General features: G+C 36.5%; 1 protein-coding gene across 4 annotated transcripts in view; it reads left to right on the top strand.

Annotated features, from left to right (window-relative positions):
- Positions 1-487: 487 nt before the first annotated feature.
- SHOC1 (shortage in chiasmata 1) overlaps positions 488-25,176 on the top strand; it is a 48,449-nt gene continuing 23,760 nt past the window's right edge. For 2 of the 4 annotated variants that reach the window (XM_064643296.1, XM_064643297.1), the window contains exons 1-12: positions 488-567; positions 2,329-2,406; positions 5,997-6,126; positions 6,704-6,785; positions 11,491-11,681; positions 14,447-14,609; positions 16,493-16,595; positions 17,290-17,452; positions 18,661-18,768; positions 22,040-22,169; positions 23,002-23,096; positions 24,496-24,738. In XM_064643296.1, coding sequence (XP_064499366.1) covers positions 2,362-2,406; positions 5,997-6,126; positions 6,704-6,785; positions 11,491-11,681; positions 14,447-14,609; positions 16,493-16,595; positions 17,290-17,452; positions 18,661-18,768; positions 22,040-22,169; positions 23,002-23,096; positions 24,496-24,738 — 1,453 coding nt within the window. In that variant the 5' untranslated portion in view covers positions 488-567; positions 2,329-2,361. The remainder of the gene's footprint in view (positions 568-2,328; positions 2,407-5,996; positions 6,127-6,703; positions 6,786-11,490; positions 11,682-14,446; positions 14,610-16,492; positions 16,596-17,289; positions 17,453-18,660; positions 18,769-22,039; positions 22,170-23,001; positions 23,097-24,495; positions 24,739-25,176) is intronic. The other 2 variants (XM_064643299.1, XM_064643300.1) reach the window with 2 other exon arrangements.

The raw sequence follows: 25,176 nt of genomic DNA on the forward strand, positions 1-25,176 counted from the left end.
CTAAATAAATGGCGCTTTCCCCTAAGCCGATAGCTTTTTGCAGACACTGACAATTCACACGTTTGCCCAGCTTGTGAAGCGGAAGCATATCTGGATGCTGAATTGTGGCCTCGTTCCATTTCCATTCCCCAGGTAGCGGGCAGCGGGTCAGCAGTTCAGTCACACTTTAGGAGCCAACCCGGTCCCTTTCTCGTCGCGTCTCCTCCCTTGCATGCAGCTACCGGGGGAACAAAGGATGAAATGTAGTTACTTAGCTGCATTTACTTATGCATGTACCGCTTTAAAAATGTGTTCAGCTTTGCACATCAGGTAAGTTTTCCTCTCAGCTGTCCCCAAGGAGTTCCTCTGTACACCCGCAGCGGTCCCCTACGAGCCGCGCCTGAGGGAAGGGACGGGGGAGGAGCTCGCTGGGGTGCACAGGGCGGGAGGGCCGGCAGCCAATCAGAGGGGCGAACTGCGGGCGGCAGCCAATCGGAGGGGCGCGTTCGCCGTCCCGCGCGGGCGGGGCGGAGGCGCGGCGGCGCTGAGGGGAAGGGCGGCCGTGTGGGCGTCAGGGGCTAAGCGGAGGTGGGTTACGCCGGAGTGGTTTCCGTCCGTACTGCTGCAGATTTAAAAACACCTGGTGCTGGCAGAAGTACCTCGGACTGCGTATTTCACTGAGAGCGGTGTTCCCTCGAGTTCTTGGAGAATGAAACTGGGTCGTATCTTCCTGCAAGCTCGTCTTGCCTTAAAAAAAATCGAAGACTTCCTTGTGTCCCCACAGACTAGTGTTTCTAGGCCACAGTCTTTGGGTTTTGAATTGAAAATTCGGAACTTACCCGATTGAGGTGGTTTTAATGTTCAGTGGTTGACACACCCTTAAGAAACTAGCGGTACCTAAAGTGACTGCTAAGCAGTTCCCTACTTTTAGCTGTGTTAATTGAAATTGTTTCCCTGTGAGTAGTAGTTGCTGTTCTATAGCTACTATACTGCATGAGTGTATGGTTTTATTGCTATGAGGAAATTTTTGTCGGTGGTACACATCAATGCTATGAAGTTGCAGTTCTATTCCCTGCCCTTCAGCACTCAGTGATGGGGTACTGATCCATTCCCTCCTTGCCAACCCATCCCTTCTTGTTCCATTCTTCCGCATCAAGTCTGTTGGATGTGCAACTGATGGAGGGTCCAGCAGATTGTGCAAAGGGTTTTCTTTAGCATCCCATGGTTTTAATCCACTGTTTCTAACTGTCCATACTCCTTCCATCAGAAGGTTCCCCTCTACTTTGTTCTCTATATGATTTTGTACCTTATTCTCTATTCCATTTTCTTGCCTGAACCTACCTTTTTACCTCTCCTACACTTCCTTTCTCTGCCCAGACTCCTCTCAAGTAAGCAACTAGCCCCTAATTATTTTTTCCTCCATGGGTTCCAGTTTCCATACCTGAATTTGGTGTTTCCAAATTTTTTACATAGGCAATTTTAGCCTCTTGGTATGTTACTGATACTTACTGATACCTATATGAAGACAGCCTTCTGTCGCAAGTTTCCCTTATGGCCCTACAATTTAAGTTGGTTACATTTCATTTACATCTTACACTTTTTTGATATAATTACCTTACTTTAGCTTTGACTCTTGTACGTAATTTTAATTAAGAACGAATATTCTCTTACTTTATGCACACCTGAGCTGTGATATAGTCTGTTTTGCACTCACACTGTGTGTCTGTCCTTGTATAGTTTTTGTTTCACTCTTGGTTCCCATCAGAAGCATCAGCTTACTTAGAGACCTGGTGTTCCAGCAGGGCATTGTTCTCCCAGCTAATCTGTACTCCTGTAGCTTATACCTATAATCTCCTTCACCCTTGTAAAACCGAAAAAAGGGAGGAAAAAAGTCCCCTCCAAAATACATGAGCCAGTGAAAAGTTAATAGTCTAGGAGGTAGCCAGACTACTGTCTTTAAAAGCTAATTTATAATCCATAAAAATTCATTGATTGAGATAATTTCTCAAAATTATTGCTTAAGGGAGGTAATTTGTATTACTTACTTTCACTTAATGCCTTAAAAGGCTTTCTGTGGAATAAACAGCCAGAGGCATAACTGAAATAAAAACCAAAACCCCAGTTCCTTCAGATAGAAATCAAGGGTGCATGGTCTGTAGTTGGTCTGTTACATCCTTCCAAAGGAATAACACTGAATGCTTTGTGTAGCCTTCATTTATAGGAAATTCAGGCCAGGGTGCATATGCTAGAAATGACGAAGCTATTCTTGTTGAACCTGAATTTCAGCCTTCTCTTGTTTTAGAGGATATAAAAAATGTTTAACTGTTCCATATTCTGTATATCTTCCAGACAATTGGAGTGTTGAAAACATCACAAAACAAGATGTTTGCAGCTTTACAGTATCACTCGACAGACTACTTATATGAGGTATAATGTTATTATTTCTCTTATTAGTCAGAACGAAATATAGCAGTAACTGAAGAACAGAGTAAGTGCACATTAATAAAGATATCAAGAACTACTTTCTTAGGAATTCTCTTACAGAGAGGTTGTTGTGCTACACTTGCTGGGATAACAAGTGAAGTGATTACAGGGTTTTTTTAATAAAAGGTTGAAGGTACAATTTTGCCAAAACTAACAAGCATCCATTATTTTTAGTGTATGTTGCAAGTTTACTTATAATGCACTTATAAGTTTCCTGCTTTCTTCGGAGAATACTGTGGTTCTAATGCATTAAATTAAATTAATTGCTTTCCAGAGAACTAATCCAATTTTCCATCTCCTTTAGTGTGTATTGGGATAGTTATACACAATGCTGTATTCCCTAATGATTGTAGGGAAGAGTTTTTGTAACGTTTTAGCTTAAATTCGTGGAAAGCAGATGTCTTTTCACACCTACAATGAATATTTTGGCTTTACATGTTTTGATCAGTTAAGATCTAGAAACCTTGTGAAGCCTTTTTTCCTTCCTGTCTCCATCTGTTACGTTGCCAACTGCTTATCCCTGAGGCACACTGTCATAATTGGGTTTTTACTTTTTACTATTTAAGTTTTCATAGAAAAGCTACGGGCCAAATAAAAGACTCCTCTCACAGAGGGGTGCTTTGCCGAGAGGGGGTTATTTCTAGTGTGTGAGCAGAAGAATAAGGTAACAAGACATGATGCCTTTAAGAGTACAGGGAGAGTACAAGGACACACACAAGCACTCCTGGCATACAGATGGAGATTTGCAGCCTGGGAAGTGGTCCAGCAATAGTACTTGCAGTTATACTGGGACCCATGTTATGGACCACTGCCCATATCCCTTTTCTTAGAGTGCAGGAATTGTTCTATATTGTACCTGTGTGTGTGCCTACTGTTTTCTTAGATTATAGAAACCAAAACTTTTTCTGTTGTAATTCCAACTGTATGCAGTCTGTCATTCAGTGTTTGTGTGGAAAGCTTCTCACAGTAGTTCCATTCAGTTTGATCTTCACATGTTTTCGTATTTTCTACAAAAGAAAGTAGATGTATTAGCCCAACCTGTCGTGGTCTATGTGCAAAAGAGAAGAACTACATGGCTTTTCTTGCCTATTTTGAGGATGAGGACAGTGCTGACAGCAGGACAAATGAAAACTGTTAGTAGGGAAATGCTGAGCGACCTTCCGACTGGCCGCTCTGGAACAGTGTGAATCTTCCTCTGTAATGCTACCAGGAGGGGTTAATGGATGTGATCACACATTTAAAGGTGTTACAGATCTGGCTGTGCAAGGGATATGCCATGCTCGAACTGCAGCTTCTTGTTCCACTCTTGTGCCTAGCTTCTACCCTCTAGAGGAAGTTATATTGATTTCTCTTGTATCAAATGCACTTGACTAAAACTTCCAACTCTTAGGAAATCCTGGAATTTGATAAGCTTATATCAAACTGATTCCTGCCCACATATGGCTCAACTAGATGTGGAATCCTGCTCTTAATGTACTTGTTATGCATTTATATCAGTTCCAGATATAGTTTTTCCAGCTGCTCTTTAGAAGTGTATCTTTGAAGAAAGGAGTGTATCTTTTCAGTCATCAGAGATGCAAGAGTTAGGTACTTCATGGCACCAAGTGTTGTAGGTGTGATCACAAAGTCATCTTACAGGTTCAAGGTTTTCTAATGTTATAAACTGATAATACGTGCGAGCTGTATGGAACTATAAAAATGCACATAACATCTTATAGATAGAACAGAAATTTGTGGAGACCTCTGCAGTTCCCTGAGAAACAGGGGTAAACATGTGTTGATTAAATGCCATAACCGTAAATAATGGTCTTGAAAAACACTTTTATATATTTGAGACAGGCAAGAAAGGTTGTGTGTTATCAGACTTTATAAAATGAACTAATTCATCTTAACCTTTACACTTAGAACAATTTTCCTGGTTTAAGGCTGTTACCTGTGATGATAGCCCTTGGGTGTATTTGTTCTACTTCACTTCTATTTGTTCCACTTCCACTTCTACTTCTACAGTACCATGTCATTCTCCTTTAACCTAAGAGTACTTTAAGAGCTCTTCTGTCACAATTCTGACAGTTTGCTTTAATCAAAGAAGGGTTATCATCAGCTCTTTCTGTTCCTGTGATCTCTATCAGGAAATTAATTTTATTTTGTGATAGATGCAGCTGTTTCAGAAGTAACTTCAATACCGATTACTTAAACTGATGTACAGCCAGTAACATGTAGAAGACCTAAGTCCAGCTGCCTATAATTGTCTGACTGTCTTCTTTCGTCAGAATTTGTGAAAGAGATCGCTGGGAAAATGCCATGCTTTGACTTATGCAGAGGGAACCTCATTGGGTTGGATCTGATTTTTTACAAGAGTGTTCTAAGGAAAAGATGCTATGATGGCAGTAGTTTTCGCCTTTTTTGTTAAAATTAACTAGCATTTACAGATTATAACTATCCCTCAGAGGATTAAACTGACATAGAAAAAGGATTTGTACTGGTGAAGTGACAGTATTTTTTCTCATTGCTTCCCACATCTTTTATTTTCTCCACCAACTTTCTGCTTATACAGGAAGGTTTGGAAAGTACACCAACAGCATGGTAGTTCTGGATGCAGTCCAAGTCAGCGAAATATTTCTAGTTTGTCTTCTGGGATGTCTAACACTACAAGCTATAATTGGCTTGACAGCATATGCCAAAATAGGTGGACATTTCTTGGACTGAAGCAACACAGCTGAAGTGAGGCAATGGACTTAGAACTAGAGAGAAGTTACTAGTCTCATTCGTTGTGTTCTCCCACATATCTATAGCTAGTTGCCTCTTCCAGTATGCTTTTTACACCCCACAGTTTTTGAGGACAACTTCTTTCTAAGCTATAAACTTGTTAAATACAAAACCCTGTGTAAAAATAATTTCTCCCTGCTTCCCAAACTAACTGCTTGTTCTGTGGTTCTGTGCTATTTATGCAGTACCGTCACACTTCTGTGACAAAAGAACTCTTAGATAGTTTATTGAACTTGGTCCTCAGTGAAGAGTTATTGAAGTTGCCACATCGACTATTTAATTCTAGAATTCGCTTGATTACTACCATGTACCCCTGTTATTAGTGAAAATGAAAGGACTTAAAAGGGCTTTTGTTAGCTCCTAACAGCACATGAAAGATGAGAAGCTTTAAAATATTAAAACTACTTGAAACAGCAATAGTAGGAATTATTTTAAATTGTTTCTGATCATGTGTCCATTTAGGAGACAGTTGCAAGTGTTAAGATAAGCACTTCTAATTGCACATACAAAGTTTAGTTAAAGTGTAGCTAAGCATATGCGCAGGTTTGCAAATGCAGAGGTGTAGATTAATAGTTAAATAGCTAGTCAGGTAAATGTTAATATTTTCTCTTAGTTTGGACTGTGTCAGTATTACAGAAATAATAAGATTTAAGCATAAAAAATCCTGTTATAGGAGAAAACACTTGAAAACAGTGGGAATGTTTGAAGAGGTGCACAAAAAGAATAGACCTGTCTCTCATAATTTTAACATGTCTTTTTTTGTGCAGAGCATGGCAAGGCAGAAGTTTTCCATCTGGAGATTATCACTTTGCTTTCCTCCCTGTTTATATCAAGATGAAAAGTATCATCTCACAGGACTCTTCACTGATGATAAGTATAGGAAGCCATGGACTAGAGGTAGGTTCTATAATCCTTAAGTTTTAATTTAGATTTACTGTGGATTAAAGGAAAAGCTTGTGTTTGTCCATTATATGATGTCTGGTTAAAAAAAAAATAATTTCCTGAAGTCAGTTCATATATCTCTTGAAGGTAGAACATATTCATCGCCTAAGTAGAAACAAATGGGTAACGGATATTTATTTATGTATGGCACCATAAATGAGGGTGATATTTGATTAGTCTGTAGAGACCTCTGGAAAAGTTTCTGTCCAGAGAAATGGTTATGGAAGAATATCAATGATCAGAGATAAGTGAAATACTAAGTCTGATAAGCTGGGAGAGGTTCAAAAAAATGATGCTGAGGTTGTGAGATGTGGAAAAAAATGAAGGTTTCCAATGACAAAGGTAAATGTGTATGAAAGTATTCACGTCTTTCTGATGTATTTGCATTACTTTTGCTAACAGAAACCAAAAGTGTCGTTTCTTCTATGCATCTTGTATAAAGTTTGATTAGCCTCTGCAATTGTTTGATCAAGAAATAAAAATAAATTTTAAAATTTTCTATGTGATTCTCTTTCTCTCTTTTTTGTCTCAGTTACTTCCACACAGAACATGATCACTATTTCAGTATTGGATCAATGGAAGAAAAGCTTACCTGTGGAAGATTTCCTGGAAAAGTCAGTAACCTTAAGTTAAAAACATTTGTGATTTCTTTGATATCATTCAGGTACTTTGTGAACCACAAGCTAATGATGATAACAGAATATGGAAATGTTTTCTGACAGTAGCAAGTGTACAGTGTACTGGAGATGTACACTGTAGCAAATAGCTTAAAGATGGCTTTTTCACTAAAAGTATTGTTGTGTTTTATGGAGTTCACTGCTTCTTCATGTAATTTTTTTAATGGTTGTATAATCTATTTATGACATTAGAGAAAGTCTCTGAAAACTGTTAATGAATATGAAGACAAACCACAAGGACCTTTTGCCCCCTCCTCTCTGAGACTGTTATCTCTTGTAACTGTAGATGAAGCTGTTCAAAGTGGGGTATTTATAAATCTTTGAAAAGGTGTAAAAGGCAGCTATAAAAAGTCAAGCTTATATTATAGCAATTAAATATAGATATATTTATTTTAAAATGTTATATACAAAGTCAAAAGTATCAAATGAACTCTGAGTTAATTTTAAAAACAGGCTTGCAACAGATCTTTCCAGCATATATTAGCCATGAAAGATGATTATGGTTCTGCAAAAACCAATAAATTGTGTGTATTTCTGCTTTCAATCACCAGTGTGAAAGAAACAGAGAAATCACATTTGTGCTTTTACAGTGCTACCTAAAATCTCTATTATCTTCAAATCTGCTTTAAAAAACTGGTTATAAGGAAAACTTATGACTGAAGAATGAAATAATCATTTACAGAAAATGCCTGTGCCAGGCTTCCCAATACCTTACAGTGGCACTCTTCTGTGATTTCAATATGATAGTCTTTAATTTCCTCACTATATACTAATTTGGCATAGCCCTCTGCTCAATTCATGTCACAGAAATGGTCATGCTCATAGAGTGGATTAAGGCTGTGCAGAAAATGATGTAGATGTCTGTTTAACTCGGTGCACTGAAATACAATTGAAATTACATTCTGTATCTTCAGAAAAAAATAAGACTATTATATGTGATATAATCATCTTTGCACCTTCAGAGAGTGAGATAAATCTTATGAGGATGCTGCAAAACTCATGCAAAGATGTTACCCCAGACATTGTCTAGACTAGTAATACTAAAAGAAAAAGCAGATCCTGAAGAACTTTTTATAAAGATGCAGTGTGATTTAGATATCAACAGTGAGCGCTTGAGGAGTCAGATAGATGCCATCTCAAGGAGTATTAAATGCCGAGAATTAAGAATTTTGTCAGTCCAAACAATATTTACTTGTTGTTTTAGCACTTAAGTTAGTTATAAAATCTAAATAAAACGCAGGAAATCAGCGCACATGGCAGGTAACAGCTACAGAAAATTTGAGATGATTTCACTTAATATATTGTAAACCAAAGTGGACTAGATCTCTGTACCAGTGAAAAATTGCTTGAACTGAGACAGGCAAATAAGGAGCAGGGAGTTAAACTTAGGAGGAAAGGACATGTATTTGCTTCAGATTCTTCAAGTGCTTTGCATTTTGTTTAAGGTAAGGAAAGAGAATCTAAATTCTTAGGTGGTTTATGGTAGTGGTTTTCCTGGGGGTAGGACTAAGCAGTAATAGTACACATAATCCATCACAAATCGTTATAAGTATTTGCAAAGCAAAACATAAACACACAATAAAATATATAAAAAGTGTGCAATAAATACAGTAGGTGGTTTGTTTTGGATAGCTGAAAAGTGACCTACAGTAAATGTTTTTCAATAGATTTATTCTTAGCGAGGAACAGGGAGTGAGTAGTGTAACAAGTAAATTCATAGATAATGCTAATTTCTTTCTCATAGTCAAAACCAACAGATGAAAGGAAATAAGATGCTAGAATCTTTTCAAAAATTATTAGGAATAAGCACTAAAATGTTCTGCTTTTGTCCTTTCAAGCAATGGTAGGCATTTTTTCTGGAGTACGTGGTTCACTGCTGGGTATGACTCATAGGAGAACTGTAGTCCTGCAGTTGTACAAAAAAAATATAATTATCTAGTTAAAGATTCTGCACTTACTTGTGGTTTGGCATAGTAATTTATCAAAGGATGTCCCAGATGTGCTGCCGTGTAATACGGTTGAGTTCAGTATCTTTGGATTGCTTATCATACAATTCAATACAGTCTGTTCTAAGACTCTGCTCAGAAGATTTTGAGGCTTTTGAGATTTTTTGAGACTTTGTTCTGTTTTCACAGTAGGCATAAGGTTTTACTACTAAGTAGGGGTTTTGTGTAGAATTTTTATGCTTTTCTATGTGTCTAAATGTTCAGGTAACTAGGTTAGGGAAATGATATTTTGAAATAAACTTGTCAACTTGGGGGTTTGGGGTTTGTGATTTTTTAAAGTGTCTCTTCTTATAAGCCAGTCAGGAATGTAAGCATGAATGACTGATCAAATTGGTCAGTGAAGTGGCTTGCTATATTAGCAAAAACTGGTTCAAAGTGTCAGGGAGCCTACTGTCTCCTTGGAGAGGCTGAGAAATCAGAAGAGCACAAGAAACAAGTGAGAGAAAAACACTGAGGAGGAGAAAAACATTGAGAAGAAGACACTGACTGCCTAAGCAGGTGTGAGAGGACACCTAGCAGTAAAGGAGATAAGGAAGTGAGTCTGTAATTCCTAGAAATCGCCAAATTACTTAATTAGATAAACCTCCTTATTGGCTTTATTGCATGTACTTAATAGTTATGCTTATTTTGATATTGAAACACAACTGTCCATGTTTCAAAGATACTGCTGAAAGTTTTGCTTCATAATGTAAAGATCTAATTGAAGCTAAATACATTAAACCTAATGTAGTTCTTTCTCTGTTCAAAACACTGTACAACCATAATACAAGCATGACTTGAACATATGTTTCCATACTTAGAGTAGTCTGCATTTAAAATATTTACTCCTTTCAAGAACAGCCTTACTAAGGGTTTGACTTTGGAAAAGATGGCCCATGTAGTCTCAAATCAGCAACTCCACTTAGGTATATTCTGTCTATAAAACTATAGTGAATTCTATCTATAAAATTACAGTGAAATCCACTGATTTCAGTGAAGTTGGCCCACATGTAACTGGGCAGTGTTTTAAGGTTCGAGGATTTTCAAAGGCTTATGGCGTATGAAAGTTTGGATATTAGTTATTATCAGTACTGCATGGTTATTGCTTGTGAACTATACTACCTGGAGTTTCAAAATTAACTTTTAAGCTATACTCAAAATGTTGTGAAATAGTTGATTTTTTTAAAGATGTGTAGCAGAGATTCCTAAGTCTTGCTGTCTACACATGAAGGCCTATACTGAAATTCAGAGGTGCACTCATCTGAGAATTACCTTCAGAGGACTAGCAAATAGCAAGATGGTGCAATGGAATGTATTATAAAAAACATGCATGAATCAATAGGATGCACAGTTGAGAAATCCATTGTCTGAAATGAGAATAATAAATTCAGTAAGTGTAGATGAGCTGATTTAAGTTCTTCAGAAATGTCAGCACTCATCAATTAGAGCCAGTATATTGTTGCAGTCAATTTATGTGGATAACAGAACACTAATACATATTTTAATTTTTTAACAATTACAACCTTTTTGTCCAGATGCACATTTAGCTCAGGACTACGATGGTTGGTTTTTTTCTGCATCAAATGATTTTGCTATTTATTTGTCTAACACAGTTTGGGGTTTTTTTCCTAAAGAAATAATAGTAATATTGAGATTAATATGAAAAGTGACAGGAAATTGAAGTGAGTTTGTTTCTTCACTTATCCTATCTTTTTCCTATTGCTATTACTTGCAATTTCTTCATGGTTTTTGAAGTGTGGTGGGTTGACCTCGGTTGGACACCAGGTGCCCACCAAACCACTCTATCACTTCCCAGCTGGACAGGGGAGACAGAATAAAATGGAAAATGACTCGTAGGTTGAGATGAGGCTGTTTATTAAAGCAAAAGTGGAAGTTTTCAGTCTCACAAGCAAAGAGGAAAATAACAAGATTTATTCTCTACTTCCCATTAGCGAGTGATGTCCAACCACTTCCTGGGAAGCAGGGCTTCAGCACACATAGCAGTTGCTCAGAAAGCAAACACTGTAAATAATGAATGCCCCCCTCACTCCTCCTTCCCTTAGCTTTTATATCTGAGCTGATGTCATATGGTCTGGAATATGCCTTTGGTTAGTTAGGGTCAGCTGGCCTGGTTTTGTCCCCTCCCAGGATCCTGCCCACGATGTAGGGAGGGGAAGGGATGTTGAGAGACAATGTTGCTGCTGTGCCAGTACTGCTCAGCAGCACCAAAACACTGATGTGTTATCAACACTTTTCTAGCTACCAATGCAAAGCATAGCACTGCGAGGGCTGCTTTGGGGAAATGAGCTCCAGCTCAGCCAGACCCAATACAAAATATACATTTAAATTTTTGCGCTAAATGCTATGACATTAATAGATTTGATGCTCTTTTCCAGCTGTTATCCTTTTGTTCAATTTAATGCTGGATGTAAACTTAAAGGGTTTTTCCTTGGGAAAGGACTGAACATGTAATTGAACCATGGATCCAGTGGATAGTGACAGCAACTCCGCAATTTCTAATCTTCTTCAGTGAATACAGTGATTGTCAGGGTTCTTAGAGTATCTTTATGAGTGCTGTTGATTCACTGAGAAGTCAGGGAAGTTATGACGTTACTTTTACAACAGCTTAAGTGTCAGATTTTTTTTCTGTTTTTTAGGAAACCTATCTCCTCTGTAGAGCTCCAGATTAGTAATGAATTAATGGAAGTTATTCCAAGTTCAAATCCCTGCTCTCAGACTGACATAGAAGAACCCTTTTTAGTTATGAATAAAGTTTTTGAGGAAGAATCCACACAAGAAAAATATTTGAAGATTTACTATGTCACTGAATTTAGAGAACCATGGCAAGGTAAAATGTTTTATTCGCTATTTTCTAAATTCTGATAGAATCAGCTTGTTAACTTCCATAGCTTTTTGTGCGGGCTCCATAGGCATTGGTGAAGCTGTCTGAGTGATCACAAACCTTTGCAGTTGCCTAAGGTATGACCACTGAAGGCATATTTATTCCCTGGAGAAGCAGGGCTTGTATTAGCAGTTCAAGATAGATGCAAACCAAAAGAAGTTTAAGGCTGATCAAATATATGGCAGAAGGTGCCAAAAAATTATCACAATAAGTAGATCATATCAGAAATTGAACAAAATTATAATGATCCATTATACATCAATAAAATTAGATCCTTGAAGCATTTTCCTTGACCACATCAAGCAGAATGAGAAGTAAGCAGTTTCCACTTTGTTGCTGGGATTTTTCAAGTCTATTGCTGTGATTGTTCAAATTGGGTAGTGTCCCTATATATTTTCTGAAAATTGTGATTATTAGCACCCTAACAGATATAACAAATTCTGATCACAGAAAACCGAATATTGAGAAAGTGTTTGATTCAACTGTATTGTAAATCAAAGAAAGTGATGATATTGCATTCAAGTCACAATTCTGAAAAATAAGCATATTTAAAAATGTGGAACTGCACTTCCTAGAATCATAAAGTAGCAGCTCAGCTCAGTTTTCTATGAATTTCAAGCACTGGAATTTGTGAATTTCAAACTCTACCTGGTACTTCAGCTATATAAAATTCTATATTAGGAAAGCAGTTAGGTATGTGGTAGTATCTGTTCCACTTCAGGAGGGCCCTTCAGTACACGTGTAAGTGCATACTTGCTTAGACATGCTTTCCTGAGATAGGGAGTAACAGGTAAAAATGTGTTAAAATTAACAAAGAAATGCAGTAATTAAAATATTTTAATCACATTAGAATAATTAGATTAATTGGAAAAATCCCCCTTTCTTCATACACCTTAGGTACTTATAGCTCCTTACAATAAAAAAAAAAGAATAAAAACTATGGCTAAATTAGGAAAATAAATGCAAATCAAGGCCAAAGCTGTGCCTTATTTGACTTGATTTCATGTTAGTATATTAGGAGTTGTCCCGTTTTCTTTGAGTTAACAAAAATTAAATTAGGTATTTGAGGATGCGAGTTTAGATCATTGAAGTAGTCTTTATTTTCTTATTGATTTTAGCACCTAATTTTGCAACCACTATTTGATTGAATATTGAGGTGCCTCCTCCTTTGTTTTCCTAGTTGCCTAAAGAAAAGGAAGAGGAATAGATCAGGGATTTTGTAGCATATCAGAAAAAATGTCATTTTTTTTTATTAGAGCTACTTTTAGCTTTATAGGGTCCTAGAAGCCTTAGTAGCCTCTTCTAAACTGTTCATCTCATTAAACAGAGGCATTTTACAATGAGGCATTTATTTTTTAATTGATAGATTTCTTTATGGGAATCTGAGTCAGCAGCATAGAACAGTTAGAGGGGGGAACATAGTCAGTATCTACAACTTCCAGCCACTAGGAAGGAAAGGAAGGTTGTTACAGATAGGGAGTCATCCAAGGAATGAAAGGGGGATGTAGGAATGAGGATACTTCCATGTTGGTAAAAAATAAGAAAGAAAAAAACCTCACTTTACCCTTCTGTGTGTATTATCTATATGTAAAATGTGTATGTAAATATTTGTGTATACTATATTGCAAATATGAGGGATTGCATCAAATAGGGATGTAGTTACTGCCTCAGTTCTGTCAGGAGAGTGGTATCTAAACACAGAAGAAATGAAAGTCCATAGAATCCTGTTATCATAGAATAGCCTGGATTGGAAAGGAGTTTTAAAGGTCATTTAGTCCAACCCCCCTGTAATCAGCTCAGGTCACTCAGAGCCCTGTCCAACTTCACCTTGAGCACCCATAGGGTGAGGCATCAACCACCAGTCTGGGCAAATTATTCCAGGGTTTTACCACCCTTGCTGTAAGAAACTTCTTCCTGATATCTAATCTAAATCATCTCTCTTTTATTTTAAAACCATTACCCCTTGTTCTATTGCAATAGAACCTGTCAAAAAATCTGTCCTCATCTTACTTATAGGCCCCCTTTATGTACTGAGAAGCTGCAGTAAAGTCTCTCTGGAGCCTTCTCTTCTCCAGGCTGAACATCCCAATTACTCTCAGCCTTTCCTAAGAAGAGAGGTGTTCCTTTCCTCTGAACATTTTTGTGTCCCTCCTCTGGACCTGCTCCAACAGGTCCATGTCTTTTTTCTGCTGAGGACCCCAGAGACGGACACAGTGCTCCAAGAGGGGAGCAGAATCACCTGCTTTGCCACTGTTGGATTTCTTGTCTGTGAGTGCACACTGCTGGCCCAGGTTGAGTTTTCCTTCAACCATCAGCCCCAAGTCTTTCTCCACAGGGCTGCTCTCAGTCACTTCTCCACCCAGCCTGTAGGTGGGGCTGAGATTGCCCAGACCCATGTGTAGAACTTTCTTTGTTGAAAATGCAAACATGGGAAAGAAAGGAAAATACCTTTTCTTTTTGACAGATATTGTATAAGAAAATAAAAAAAAAAAAAAAAAAAGGAAAAGAAAACCAGAGCTTATCCTGTGGACCATTGGAAGTCTAGACTTTGTTGTACTTAAAGCTTTAAAATTCTAGAATATTTAAAGCAGAAAGTACTTATTTTTTGCTGACACTTATAGTATTCTAAAAGTTGATCCAAAATTCTCTTTATTCTGGTAATTATTACATTTATCTTGTCTTATAATGTAATTTTTCTTATTTTTCGTCAGATTTATATTTGGAAGAGGAATTTACTTCTATTGATAATCTTGAAAATTTTCGTAAAAACCTGCCAACTTTATCTATACTTCTGAGCAGACTACAGTTTTTTTTAGTGAAAGATCCCCTTTTAGATTCTGAAGGACAGATTTTAACAGAAGAGAACATTTTCAGGTACCTACAAGTTGATGTATAATATTGAGCATAAAAAATAATCTGTGTATAATGACATTGGAACATCTGTTAAATGATAACTTTGTAAACTATAACTTAGTTTATATTTGCAACAGGTAAAGACTTCAGCTTTTTTTCTTACTTAGGAAAAAATTACTCAGATGAAATTTATATGCATTAAGAAAACTGGATTAATGAAATTGTGTCACTTTTGCATTTTGTAAGTGTGAAGTGTACTCAAGATTTTACTTTTGGAATACTGAAAAAGGGACCTCGTCCTCCCTCAGAGTGATTTTACAGATTCCCTCTCAGTAAAATCCCTCTAAATTTAATTGGACTGGGATTTTATACATGCTTCCATATTCCTTCTTTCTGTCATCTCAGTCATGCTGTCAGCAAATCTATGCTCTTGCGCTGTTGAACTGTGTTTCTTCAAGTTCAATTATATTTCTTCACATTCAAATATTATTTATTTTATGGTTTTACTCACTTTCATATTACTGAGTTGATTGAATTTAGTTGAATAATGTCTAATGTCATGAATTTGAACTAACTGATACATTAAACTGGTGTAAACTGTATTAGAAATGGGCCTAGTATTTCCTAAATATATTGATTGTATAGGTGCATTCATAAAGTCTGGCTAAATTTTGCAATGATTTACTTCGTGTCTGGATGACTTGTATCACTTCTTTTGCACTTGGTAGGGTTACATGATTCCCAAGAAAGGTAAAGCAAATTTTAACTGATTTAACTGTACCTGTATAGCAGCTGAACAGGGAGGAGTGGGGTTGTTGGCCTGTTTTTTAAAATGAGCCGTAATCTCACACTGAGTTTCGGACATAAGACTGTGTGCAAGTGTGAACACTGTAAATACCCAGTGAAGATAACATGATCCAGATTCTGCAACTACTTTCAGAAATGGCATAAAAAGTGCTAGTGTGAACCTTTACTGAAACAGCTCTGACCTCTTGGTCTGTGGTTGACTAGCAAAACCAGGAGCCTGCCCAAGGTGGGGCCCCAAATCTCCTTGTGCAGCACACAGGGAGAGGCATTTAAACAAAGACATATAATGAAACAGACTTCTACTTAAGGTAAAATTCAGTTACCATCCCAAGACTGGGCATAGAACAATTTGTACTCTTCAGTCCAAAGTATTCCTTCAGGAAAATAGTGGTGTCAGGGACTGAGGAGGAAGTTATCCCCCTAAAAAGTCGTTGTACTGTTAGTGTGGTGGCCACGAGTGGCAAGCCTGATGAAAACTTTTCTTTCTACTTGAAAAATCTTCATCTTTTTTCTGCTTGTATCCTTGCTTCACGAGGCAAGTAGTAGCCTCACCTCTGAGTTTTATTTCCAAGCATTTTAAAAGTTTTTCAGTTAAACCAGGGAACATACTTTTGGTTGTCATTTTGATTAATAATAAGCACACTCTGCCTTCACTGGTGCTGAATCATTTCTGAAAATAGAAACTAAAGGAGACAAAAGTGAAATAAGGTCAGTGTTATAGATTACAGAGATTTTATATATAGTAAAAAAATTTGACATTGGAAGAAACTTAGATACGCAGCTTTTGCAGAAAGTGTTTTCACATGAGAACATTTATGTGATGGGTGTTGAACAATTTTAATATGAGGGGGTTTTTCTGTAACTTTTTAAGGCAGGTCCCAATATTAAGTGATTCTACTTTGCATATAATGTATTATTTCTTGAAAAATACTTTTGGCTAATTCCACAGATCGGTAGAGCATCCCTTGGAATTGCTTTCTTAGAAAAGGCATGGATTTAGAAAAATAACTTTTTGCCATGTGTATGGCTATCAAAGCTATTGCTAAGACTTTCAGTCTTAGACATGAAGTAATACTTTCTTTTATGATCTTTTAAAGAGAATGTTTGATTTTCCAAAATGAAATGAAGATGGAAGAGAGTAAAAATGAATTGCAGGAGATTAAAGAGAACTTTTGCACTATACCTATAAAAGAGGAAGAGGTATCATCCTGTTGTTTCATCCTATATATTATATTAGTTGTTGTTTTGTGTTTTGGGTAGGTGTTTGTTCACTTGCAAGTCATTTTACTGAATTCTCTTCATACTTGCAAAGTATTCGCAGCCTTCATATTTCCAAGGTTAGGAAACACTGCTTTTATTGGTGTTTTTTTAATTGTTGATGCTGCTGTTAGGAGTTTCCACTCCGATCAGCTGTTTCTCCTGCTTCCAGATGTGTTGGCACTGTAGGTACTTGTTACACTAAGAATACAAAATAACCAGAACAGGAAGCCATGATGTGCATGGGAAAGGGAAAACTCCAAGCTATGTTTCAGGATTTGGGGAGCCAGCTTTGCTTCTTTTATAAAAAGAAGTCAAATCTACTTTTTCCTTCATTTTTCAAAATTCTAAACCACAAACTTTCAGTAAAGTAAATGAAGATTTTACTTGACTGGGAACTGAAAGTTCAGATACACTCTCTAACTCCACTCACTCAATCTGAAATTCTATAACACCATATTTACTCCATATTGAGCAAACATTTGTGTATACTATGTAAATGTCATATGATTTATCTCCTAAAAGCTCTGAAATTGGTTTAGAATTAAGTTATTTCAAGATTTTGAAAAAGTTTTGACTATACAGTAGCATCAAAGGGGATTTACTAACCATTCTGTTGTGATTAATATTTTTTCAGTATTTCATGTTGCCTCTTGAGTTAGAATTCAGCAAACCCAGCAATGGTAGATCTGATTCTGCTAAGGTTCCATCATACTTGGAATTGAACGAGTTGTTAAATGTAGCCTCAGACACTATGGCTGATGAAGACCTGTGCAAAGAAGTGATCAAAGAACGTGAGGGTTGGTTTTCTTAATGCTTGACCTGATTTTCCTTTCGTTTGAACACATTTAACACAATTTGGCTCTTTGATATTGAGTTCACTTTTGAGTTACATCACAGCCTATTAAATGAGAATTCCTCTGGGTGAGACTATGAACTATTCTATACCCAGATTTCTGAGTACATGTCTCCTCGAGGGGTAGTAAACTATTCGCCATTTGGTTCAATCCATGGTTGTGTTGTAATCTTGGAAACAAATGTAAATGAGCCATGATCTGTGCTATAAAATCTACCATGAATATAATAATTTAGTCTTAATTTTTCCTATCTGTTTTTAAATTTACTTTCAGAGACATCCCTAAGAGGATTATATGCAGTACAATCATACTGTAAAAAAATGCTTTTGTTGCACTGTAATTGTAAACACAAAAGCAGATTTCTGAGGACAAAAAGGTTAAATATTTCCATGGATAACAGGAATACTCTAAACGACAGTAGTCATTTCTTTAAAGAAATTTTAGAAATGTTTCTAAATGCTTTTATGTGATGGATAAATACAACTTTAATGACAGTTATTGGCTAATGGACTGATTTGTATGGCAGTATTTTGTGTAGTTAAAAGAAAAAAAACATTACCTGAGCTTTTGTTGTGTTCTTTTTATGTGAATGTGGAGAGTGTCTGCTGAATTCTGTCTGATAGGGCACCAGTTTGAAATAATCCAGTCTCTTGTTGAAAATAGGAACAAAACTTTTAAAAGTGTATATTTGACTGGGGTGGTTTGATTTGCATTCTTATGATACATTTAGTACATGCCGTGTTCTGAGCTGAATGATCCAACCTCTGCTGCAGATATTTGAGGAGTTTGTACATAAATGTCAACCTACTGAAGTTTTTCATTCTTTTTTTAGTAGCAAAAGAATCTACATACACAAACTCCCAGCAAACTATATTTAGGCTACTTAATTGTTCTGGAAATCACTGTATTCATAAGAGCTTGGAACAATTCAGGTAGTAATTATACTAGGTTGTGGGGGGTTTCTGTCACTTAAGGGACAAGACTGAGCACTGCTCTTATCAGCTACAGCATTTGGGGTTATGAAGCATGACTGTGATTTTTCATAACAATATATCATGGAGGTTCAATAATAAGATTGAAAGCAAAAAATGCTCTGACAGGAAAATGTAATAAATGGTTAATTTATGGCACCTTTAAAAATCTGTTTTCAGATCTCAAAGCAGAAATTACATACAACATAGAAATTTCCAAGTACTGTCCCATTCCACAAGAGGTTTGCTCCAGTAATAGCACAAGTATGCTGGAATTCTGTGAGTCAGGTAGGAAGATCTGTGTAAATCAAGGGGTGACATTTAAAATAAATTCTTTAAGCAATTGTTCCTATATTCTGTTCGTAGGAGGACATGCACTGTATAGATAAGAACATTCTCTTTGTGTAATCTACTATTTTTTACCTGCACTATAAGGAGGTAGAAGTACCATACTGCTTTCCAGAGCTTTATAGTCTAAACACAACCAACTTTACAGTTCCCTCATGTTGCTTTTGGCTGCAAGTGATGTCTATGAATTTTGTATTTGATAGGCTTTTTGGATCTTTTTTATCTAGCAAATTATCTACCTAGAGAGGAAAGATGAAATTCAAGACAGATTGATTAACATCAATTTGTGGAGTCAAAAAGCACAGTATAAAGTTTGTTAAAGTCTAATATAAATGCTTTCAAAATAGGGTGGTGGAGAACAATCCAGGCAGAAGTGCTGAGGTAATAACTTCTAGATGTTCAAAGCTCCTGTGCAGGCATTCTGGTTTGCAAACAGTTCTGTAATGACGTGTGATCGAGAAATTAAGTCATATAGTCAGCAGAGCTGTTTTCCACAGAAATAAACTGAAAGTCTTGAATATTTGCATTGAATCCTTGCTTCTCCTTCACTGGCATTTGGAAATCCTTTGTATGTGGCTACCTTTAATAGCTTGAAAACTCAAGTCATGGTGTTTACAATGCATACCAATGCTGGGCAGGTTTGGTGTATGACTGCGCAACCTAATTATCCAACCCTAGTTAAAATTTCTTCAGGTTCCAGGTGTAACCTTTGAAAATAATGTATATTCTTTGCCAGCCCAACTGTATTCCCAGCTAAATGTTGGCTGGTGAAGTGAGGCAGAAAAATGGCTATGCTGGTGGCATTTTTCACCTTTAATTAAATGCAGAAGAGCCTGTGCAAAGAGCGACGCTTACAAATGGATGTGTTCTGAGCAGAGTGGCAATGCTGGAATATATATGTACTTCTCGTCCTAACGTATATCCTATCCAGGAAAAACTCTATCCATTATTGCCATGGGCAGCAGCAGTATTATCAGTAACCAGTGCATGTTCACTTGATAGTTTTTCCATCCAGCAGTTACTAAAATCCTTGAGAAATCTTGTGTTTTCTCCAGATCAAGAACCCCCTTATTGTCTTAGTTTCAATGTGTTTTAAACTGAACTGATAGTTACCCTCTGCAGGCTAATAGGATCATGCTCCCAATACTGTATTGCAGTGGAATTTTGGTTGGAGCAATCATATCTGTTCAAAGGGTCTGATATAAAAGCTCAATGCAAACCCACCATGTGTTGTTCCACCAAGAAAAAGTTAAACTTACTTTCCATCTGGAAGTTATTGCCTAGCATGATAAACTAATCTGGGTTTAATGAGCTATCTGACTGCTCTTCACTTCTAAGGCTGACAAATAGGAGGAACTTAAGTGTAGTAGGTCTGAGCATTTTGAGACCTTCCTCCTGTATGCAAGTTGACTTTGACAAGTTGACTCTGATCTTCTCTAGGATATTATCTGTTCTACTGGAGCTGATGTAAGAAGTCAAATCATTTTGAATTGTTTTTTAAAGAAAGTGACTGCATTAATCTTTATTGCCAGTTTGCTGCCTTAGCTCTGCCATTGCATCAGGCAAAATTAAGTTGTTAGGGCACGATCAGCTTCCATCTTCTTGTTCTAATTGATTTTGCTGTTTATGAGCTACCAAAAGTGAAATATGTGTGCTTGAACTCAGAGAAGAAGCAATGATAATATAAAGGCATTTTCTATAAACCTTTCATTGTTTGCCTTTCTCTCTTGCTAGGAATAGCATCTGTTTATTGATAAAGGGCTTAAGAGACAAGAGAGTTCACTAAGTCATCAATGAACCTCTGAGAGTAAGCAGAGTTTATCTAATGTAACTGATGAAAATATTCCAGTCTTAAAGGCAAAAATAACTAGACAAGAATTAATATTAATAGTATTGCTGAAAGAGAGAGAATTGTTCTTTTTAGATATGGCAGGTATTTTTGCTGTCCTGAGATCAGCTCCTATCCTATTCAAAGTAATGTGCTTAAATTGTTTATCCCCAGGAAAAACAGTCCGTGAGCTGAAGTTCACAGCAGGAGTTCACAGAGCTTTTTTTTTGTTCTAAGTAAATGGGAAAGAAATTATACTGGTTAGAAGTATGTTGTTTTCTTTTGTATCCACTTCTATTTCTTACCTTTTTTTTTCTACTTCTCTGATAGGTATTTGTGTTCTCTGGCTTTCTAACATTGTCCCTTACCCTTCCTGCCATACAATCAGCTTTTTAGGTCAGTCAAGGAGCAGCTGTAAGCAGCTGGGCAGGTGACTGATTCATAGCCTGCTGTTTGCCAACTGGCCAAACAACGTGTGTATGAGGATTGCATCTGCTCGCTGCCTGTTAGAATGAATAGGGAATTTGTTACAAATGTATTTCCTTACAGAGGCACTGGTTTACTTAAAATTTTTCTGACAGTTTTCACAGATCATAGAATGACTGTGTTTTTTGTTACCTCTGCTTTCTGGTTAGAAGAATGCCAGAGAGAAGAATTCTAGGACACTCATGTAAACCACAAGTTTTTATGAAATAACACTAAAATCAGTGCAGTTGCAAATTCCTAATTTGATTTGAATAAAAACCAATAAATAATCCATTCATATGTCCACATGTGATACAATTGCAAAAAAAAAAAAAAAAAGTTAAAAGTAACTTGCAGGGAACTTTTAACATGCCAGGTTTGTTTACATACTGCTTTAAAAAAACAGATGTGGTAGTTCATTTCAGTGATCGTACTAATTCTGCTTGAAAGAGTAATTTTGTCTTTAAAATCCTGACTGTTTTTGAAGTTCCTGAGTCCAGTCATCTGTGTCTTACAGCCACTATAACACTAGCCAAAGTCTCTCTCCCATCTAATTAACTTCATTTATGGGGGAAGCATCTAAGAAGACCAACAGGCATGAATGCCTAATATCAAGACCTCAGCCATGGTACCTGATGATTTAATTATAAAAATCATCTTGCATGTGAAGAGTATGCAGCCAGAATTACATTAAAGAAATGTAATCTACACATTGTTATCCCCAAACTGTCTGGAAATTGGATGTGAAGTATTTGGGGCATAGAGCTTAAACACTGAATTGTCCTATGAAAATATTTTGTAGTTTAATACAAAATTCCACTAGTATAAAATTCGTAAGCATGTGTATTTCATTCAAAGGTAGCTTTGTGATTTTGATTTTTTATTTTTGTTTTGGCTGGGGCATTATGTAATTTCTAGCTGAATATATTCCATACTTGAAAGATGAAATGGAAGTGCCTTTAACTCCTCCATGCAGACAACAAAGCTCATGGGTTAATTTTCTGTGCAGAGGACTTCAGGAAGAACTTCTTCCTCTCTCTGGTAGCAGGTAATGAAACTTTGGTAGTGACAAATTCTATCATAAATCCTCTAAATCATACATCCTCAAAATAATTGAAAAAATAACTTTGGTCTATTATGAATAGAACATTATGAATCAATACTTATGTTGTTTGACCTGCATATATACTGTGTTTTGTGTGAAAGAGTGATCGAATGCACAGGCTGTATCCGTGGCTTTTCAGGGGAGCTTGAAAAAGGAAATGACAGTCGCCTCTGCAGACCTCTTTCTCTAGGGGGATTTAATAACCTGAAAATGCAGTCTCCCTTTTGAAGTAGGCAACAGTAAATACTTATGTATTTAGCAAGTGTGTATATGTGTGTATGTATACATTTATAAATATGGAAAATACATACATTGCACAAGTATCACCTTCAAAATCTCCAGAAGAGATACAGGAAGAAAGTATTGTCTGTGTTTTGGGGATATCCTCCAATAATGGGGTTTGGGCCTTTTCATCCTGACACAGGATTAGGATTGCTTCATCTTTTCCTTCTCATCTTGTTTTTGAGACTAGAATTTTTTGCCTTGCTATCTTTCTCACATAATGCACAGAGAATTTAAATATCCCCTTGGAGCGGGAACCACACTCTAGACGGAATTCTCACTCTGTGCCATTTTAGTTCATGAACTAGCCTTCGTGGGTCCTCTCACTCTTTCCTGTTTCCTCCAAACATTTTGATGAACGGGAGAATGAATGAATGAACTGAAAATTTAAAGACGAAGTAGATGTTTAAAAGGTAGTTTTACATAAATCAAAATTCAACAGATAATCCTGTTAAACTTCATAACTACAAGTCTTTTTTTATGTTCTTTGTAGTATTTTGGTTACAGGGCCCTCTAGGGAATACTTAGACTCTTTGGTATGGCAATCAGAGAAGTATCGGGATAATATGAGCTCTCTTTTGCTTGTCGGTAAGGATTTCTAATTGATGTTAACAAGTTCCATGTACACAGAGAAATACAGCAGAAAAGATAATGTTATATTACAGAGCACATGTTTTGTTTGAGCCATTGAAAATTGTCCAGTTAATGTAAGCTTCTGAAGTTTGGATTATCTGATTCTTTTAGTGCATGTAAAAAGTTACAGTATGGCAACAAAGAAGTCAGTATGTCATGTACCCTTCTGTGGAGGTAGTTTGAATGAAATAAGAGTTTTATTTTATTATGACAGTATTCAGCTCACTACTGCTAATTATATACAATAACTGGTAGTAATAGTTTGGTAGAAATTTGTTAATCTGTTGAACTCTTTCCTGTGTACTATTTTCCCTTAAATAATGTTTTAAAAAGTGTATTAATCAATAGAAGAGTATGGTTAATGGAAAATAATGTTATAAATTCACAAAAGCAGAGTTTGTGTTAGGAAGCAAAATACACAAAACCAAAATAAGCTGCAGGGTATTTATGACAGCACCAGAATATGAATTACCATTATTCTTTCATTTAATTTTATTTGCTTCATTTTACAAGTCAGGATTAAGTTATGTATATTGACTTGTTATGTTGTCGAATTCATTTGTACATTGATTTACAGTTGAAAATAATGTACTTACTACTGCAGTTCATTTTTTTTCAGGTAAGGATTCTGCTAAGTCTTTGTAAGCAGGATAAGTAAACCCACACATAATGAACAAGATTGTGGTGGTATAAAAATGTGTAATTAATAAGGAAATCGTAGGTTTTGCATATAAGTTTTTGTATTGTGTTGTATTGTATGTATATTCTGTCCTTTCATTGGTTGATATTTGACACAGCACCATATAAGGTTATGTTCAGCCCCTATCTCCTATGATTGGCTGTAATTTGCATGCTCCACCTAAACCCACCTTCTGTTCTAGTGCCTTCCTTACCCATGTTATTTAAGGCTGGAGCCATTTTGTGTAGTGCTCTTTTGTGCCCTTTTGTTCCTCCCTTTAAGCCGTTCAGTTGCCCTGCTACTTTTATAATAAAATCACCTTACCAGCTGCACCCAGAAAAGTTGTGGAGGTCTTTATTCCAGCGCCGACCTCCGCGCAAGATAATTTGTAATTTTAATAATGCAGCTACACATTATTAGATCTGAAAAAAATTTAAACCCCCACCTGACCTTACTCATAGACGCGGTAAGTAAAAAGTACTCTTGCTCTGATAATGTCAGCTGCTTTACTCTTAAATCTGTTCACGGACACTGAGTTACAAATGGAAGTATAAAAAAATGGATATATGGATATATATAGTAGGTCACAATACTTGGGAGCTTTTATTTACAAAATTACATTCTGTTTCATGTTTCTAGATTATTAATATTATACGTTATTTCTGGGTTTTGTAGAGCATCAGACTGTTAACCTTGTGCCTCAGCATCATTCACTGACAGAACTGCAAGAAATGCTACCTGTTGAGACAGAAGCATCAATACTTAGCTCTCTAGAGAAGGGCTGGTGGCTTAATTTGGGTTTAAATCCAGCAGCCACAGAAATTTTGGAGCAATTAAATATGGATGACAGTAATACAAACAGTTTAATTCCTACAGAAATAGAAAAATTCACACAATTTGCATCGTATCAGTTAGAAAGTAAGTACCTTCTTTTTTTAAAAAAAAGTGATAGAAAGGGAAAGATAGATACATAATCAGAGAATCAGGCAGTGACAGTTACATATCTCCAAGAACAAAGTAAATGAAATATTTCTTATTTTTGAGACTAAAATGTTTTACAGCAAAATGAAGTAGCAACACTACTGCAATTAAGGTGTACTTTCACAAACTTAAAACAAATTGTAGGAACAAAAGCGTTTAAGTACACAAATTTATTACCATGCAGGTGAAGAGTTGCCACCACCAGCCATACTATTTTCTAATAAAATAGGTTCATACAGGAGAATTTCTTAACAAATAGTAGTTTTGCATTGGAATATTTTAATAAAGCAGATACACACATTGTCCTCTCTGCAGAAGCCAGTGTGTGTTACAATGAAAACTATTTATTTTGTGACGCTACAGAGGTTTTTTTAT

The sequence above is a fragment of the Pseudopipra pipra genome, chromosome Z (genome assembly GCF_036250125.1).
Source record: "Pseudopipra pipra isolate bDixPip1 chromosome Z, bDixPip1.hap1, whole genome shotgun sequence".
Classification (NCBI taxonomy): Eukaryota; Metazoa; Chordata; class Aves; order Passeriformes; family Pipridae; genus Pseudopipra; species Pseudopipra pipra.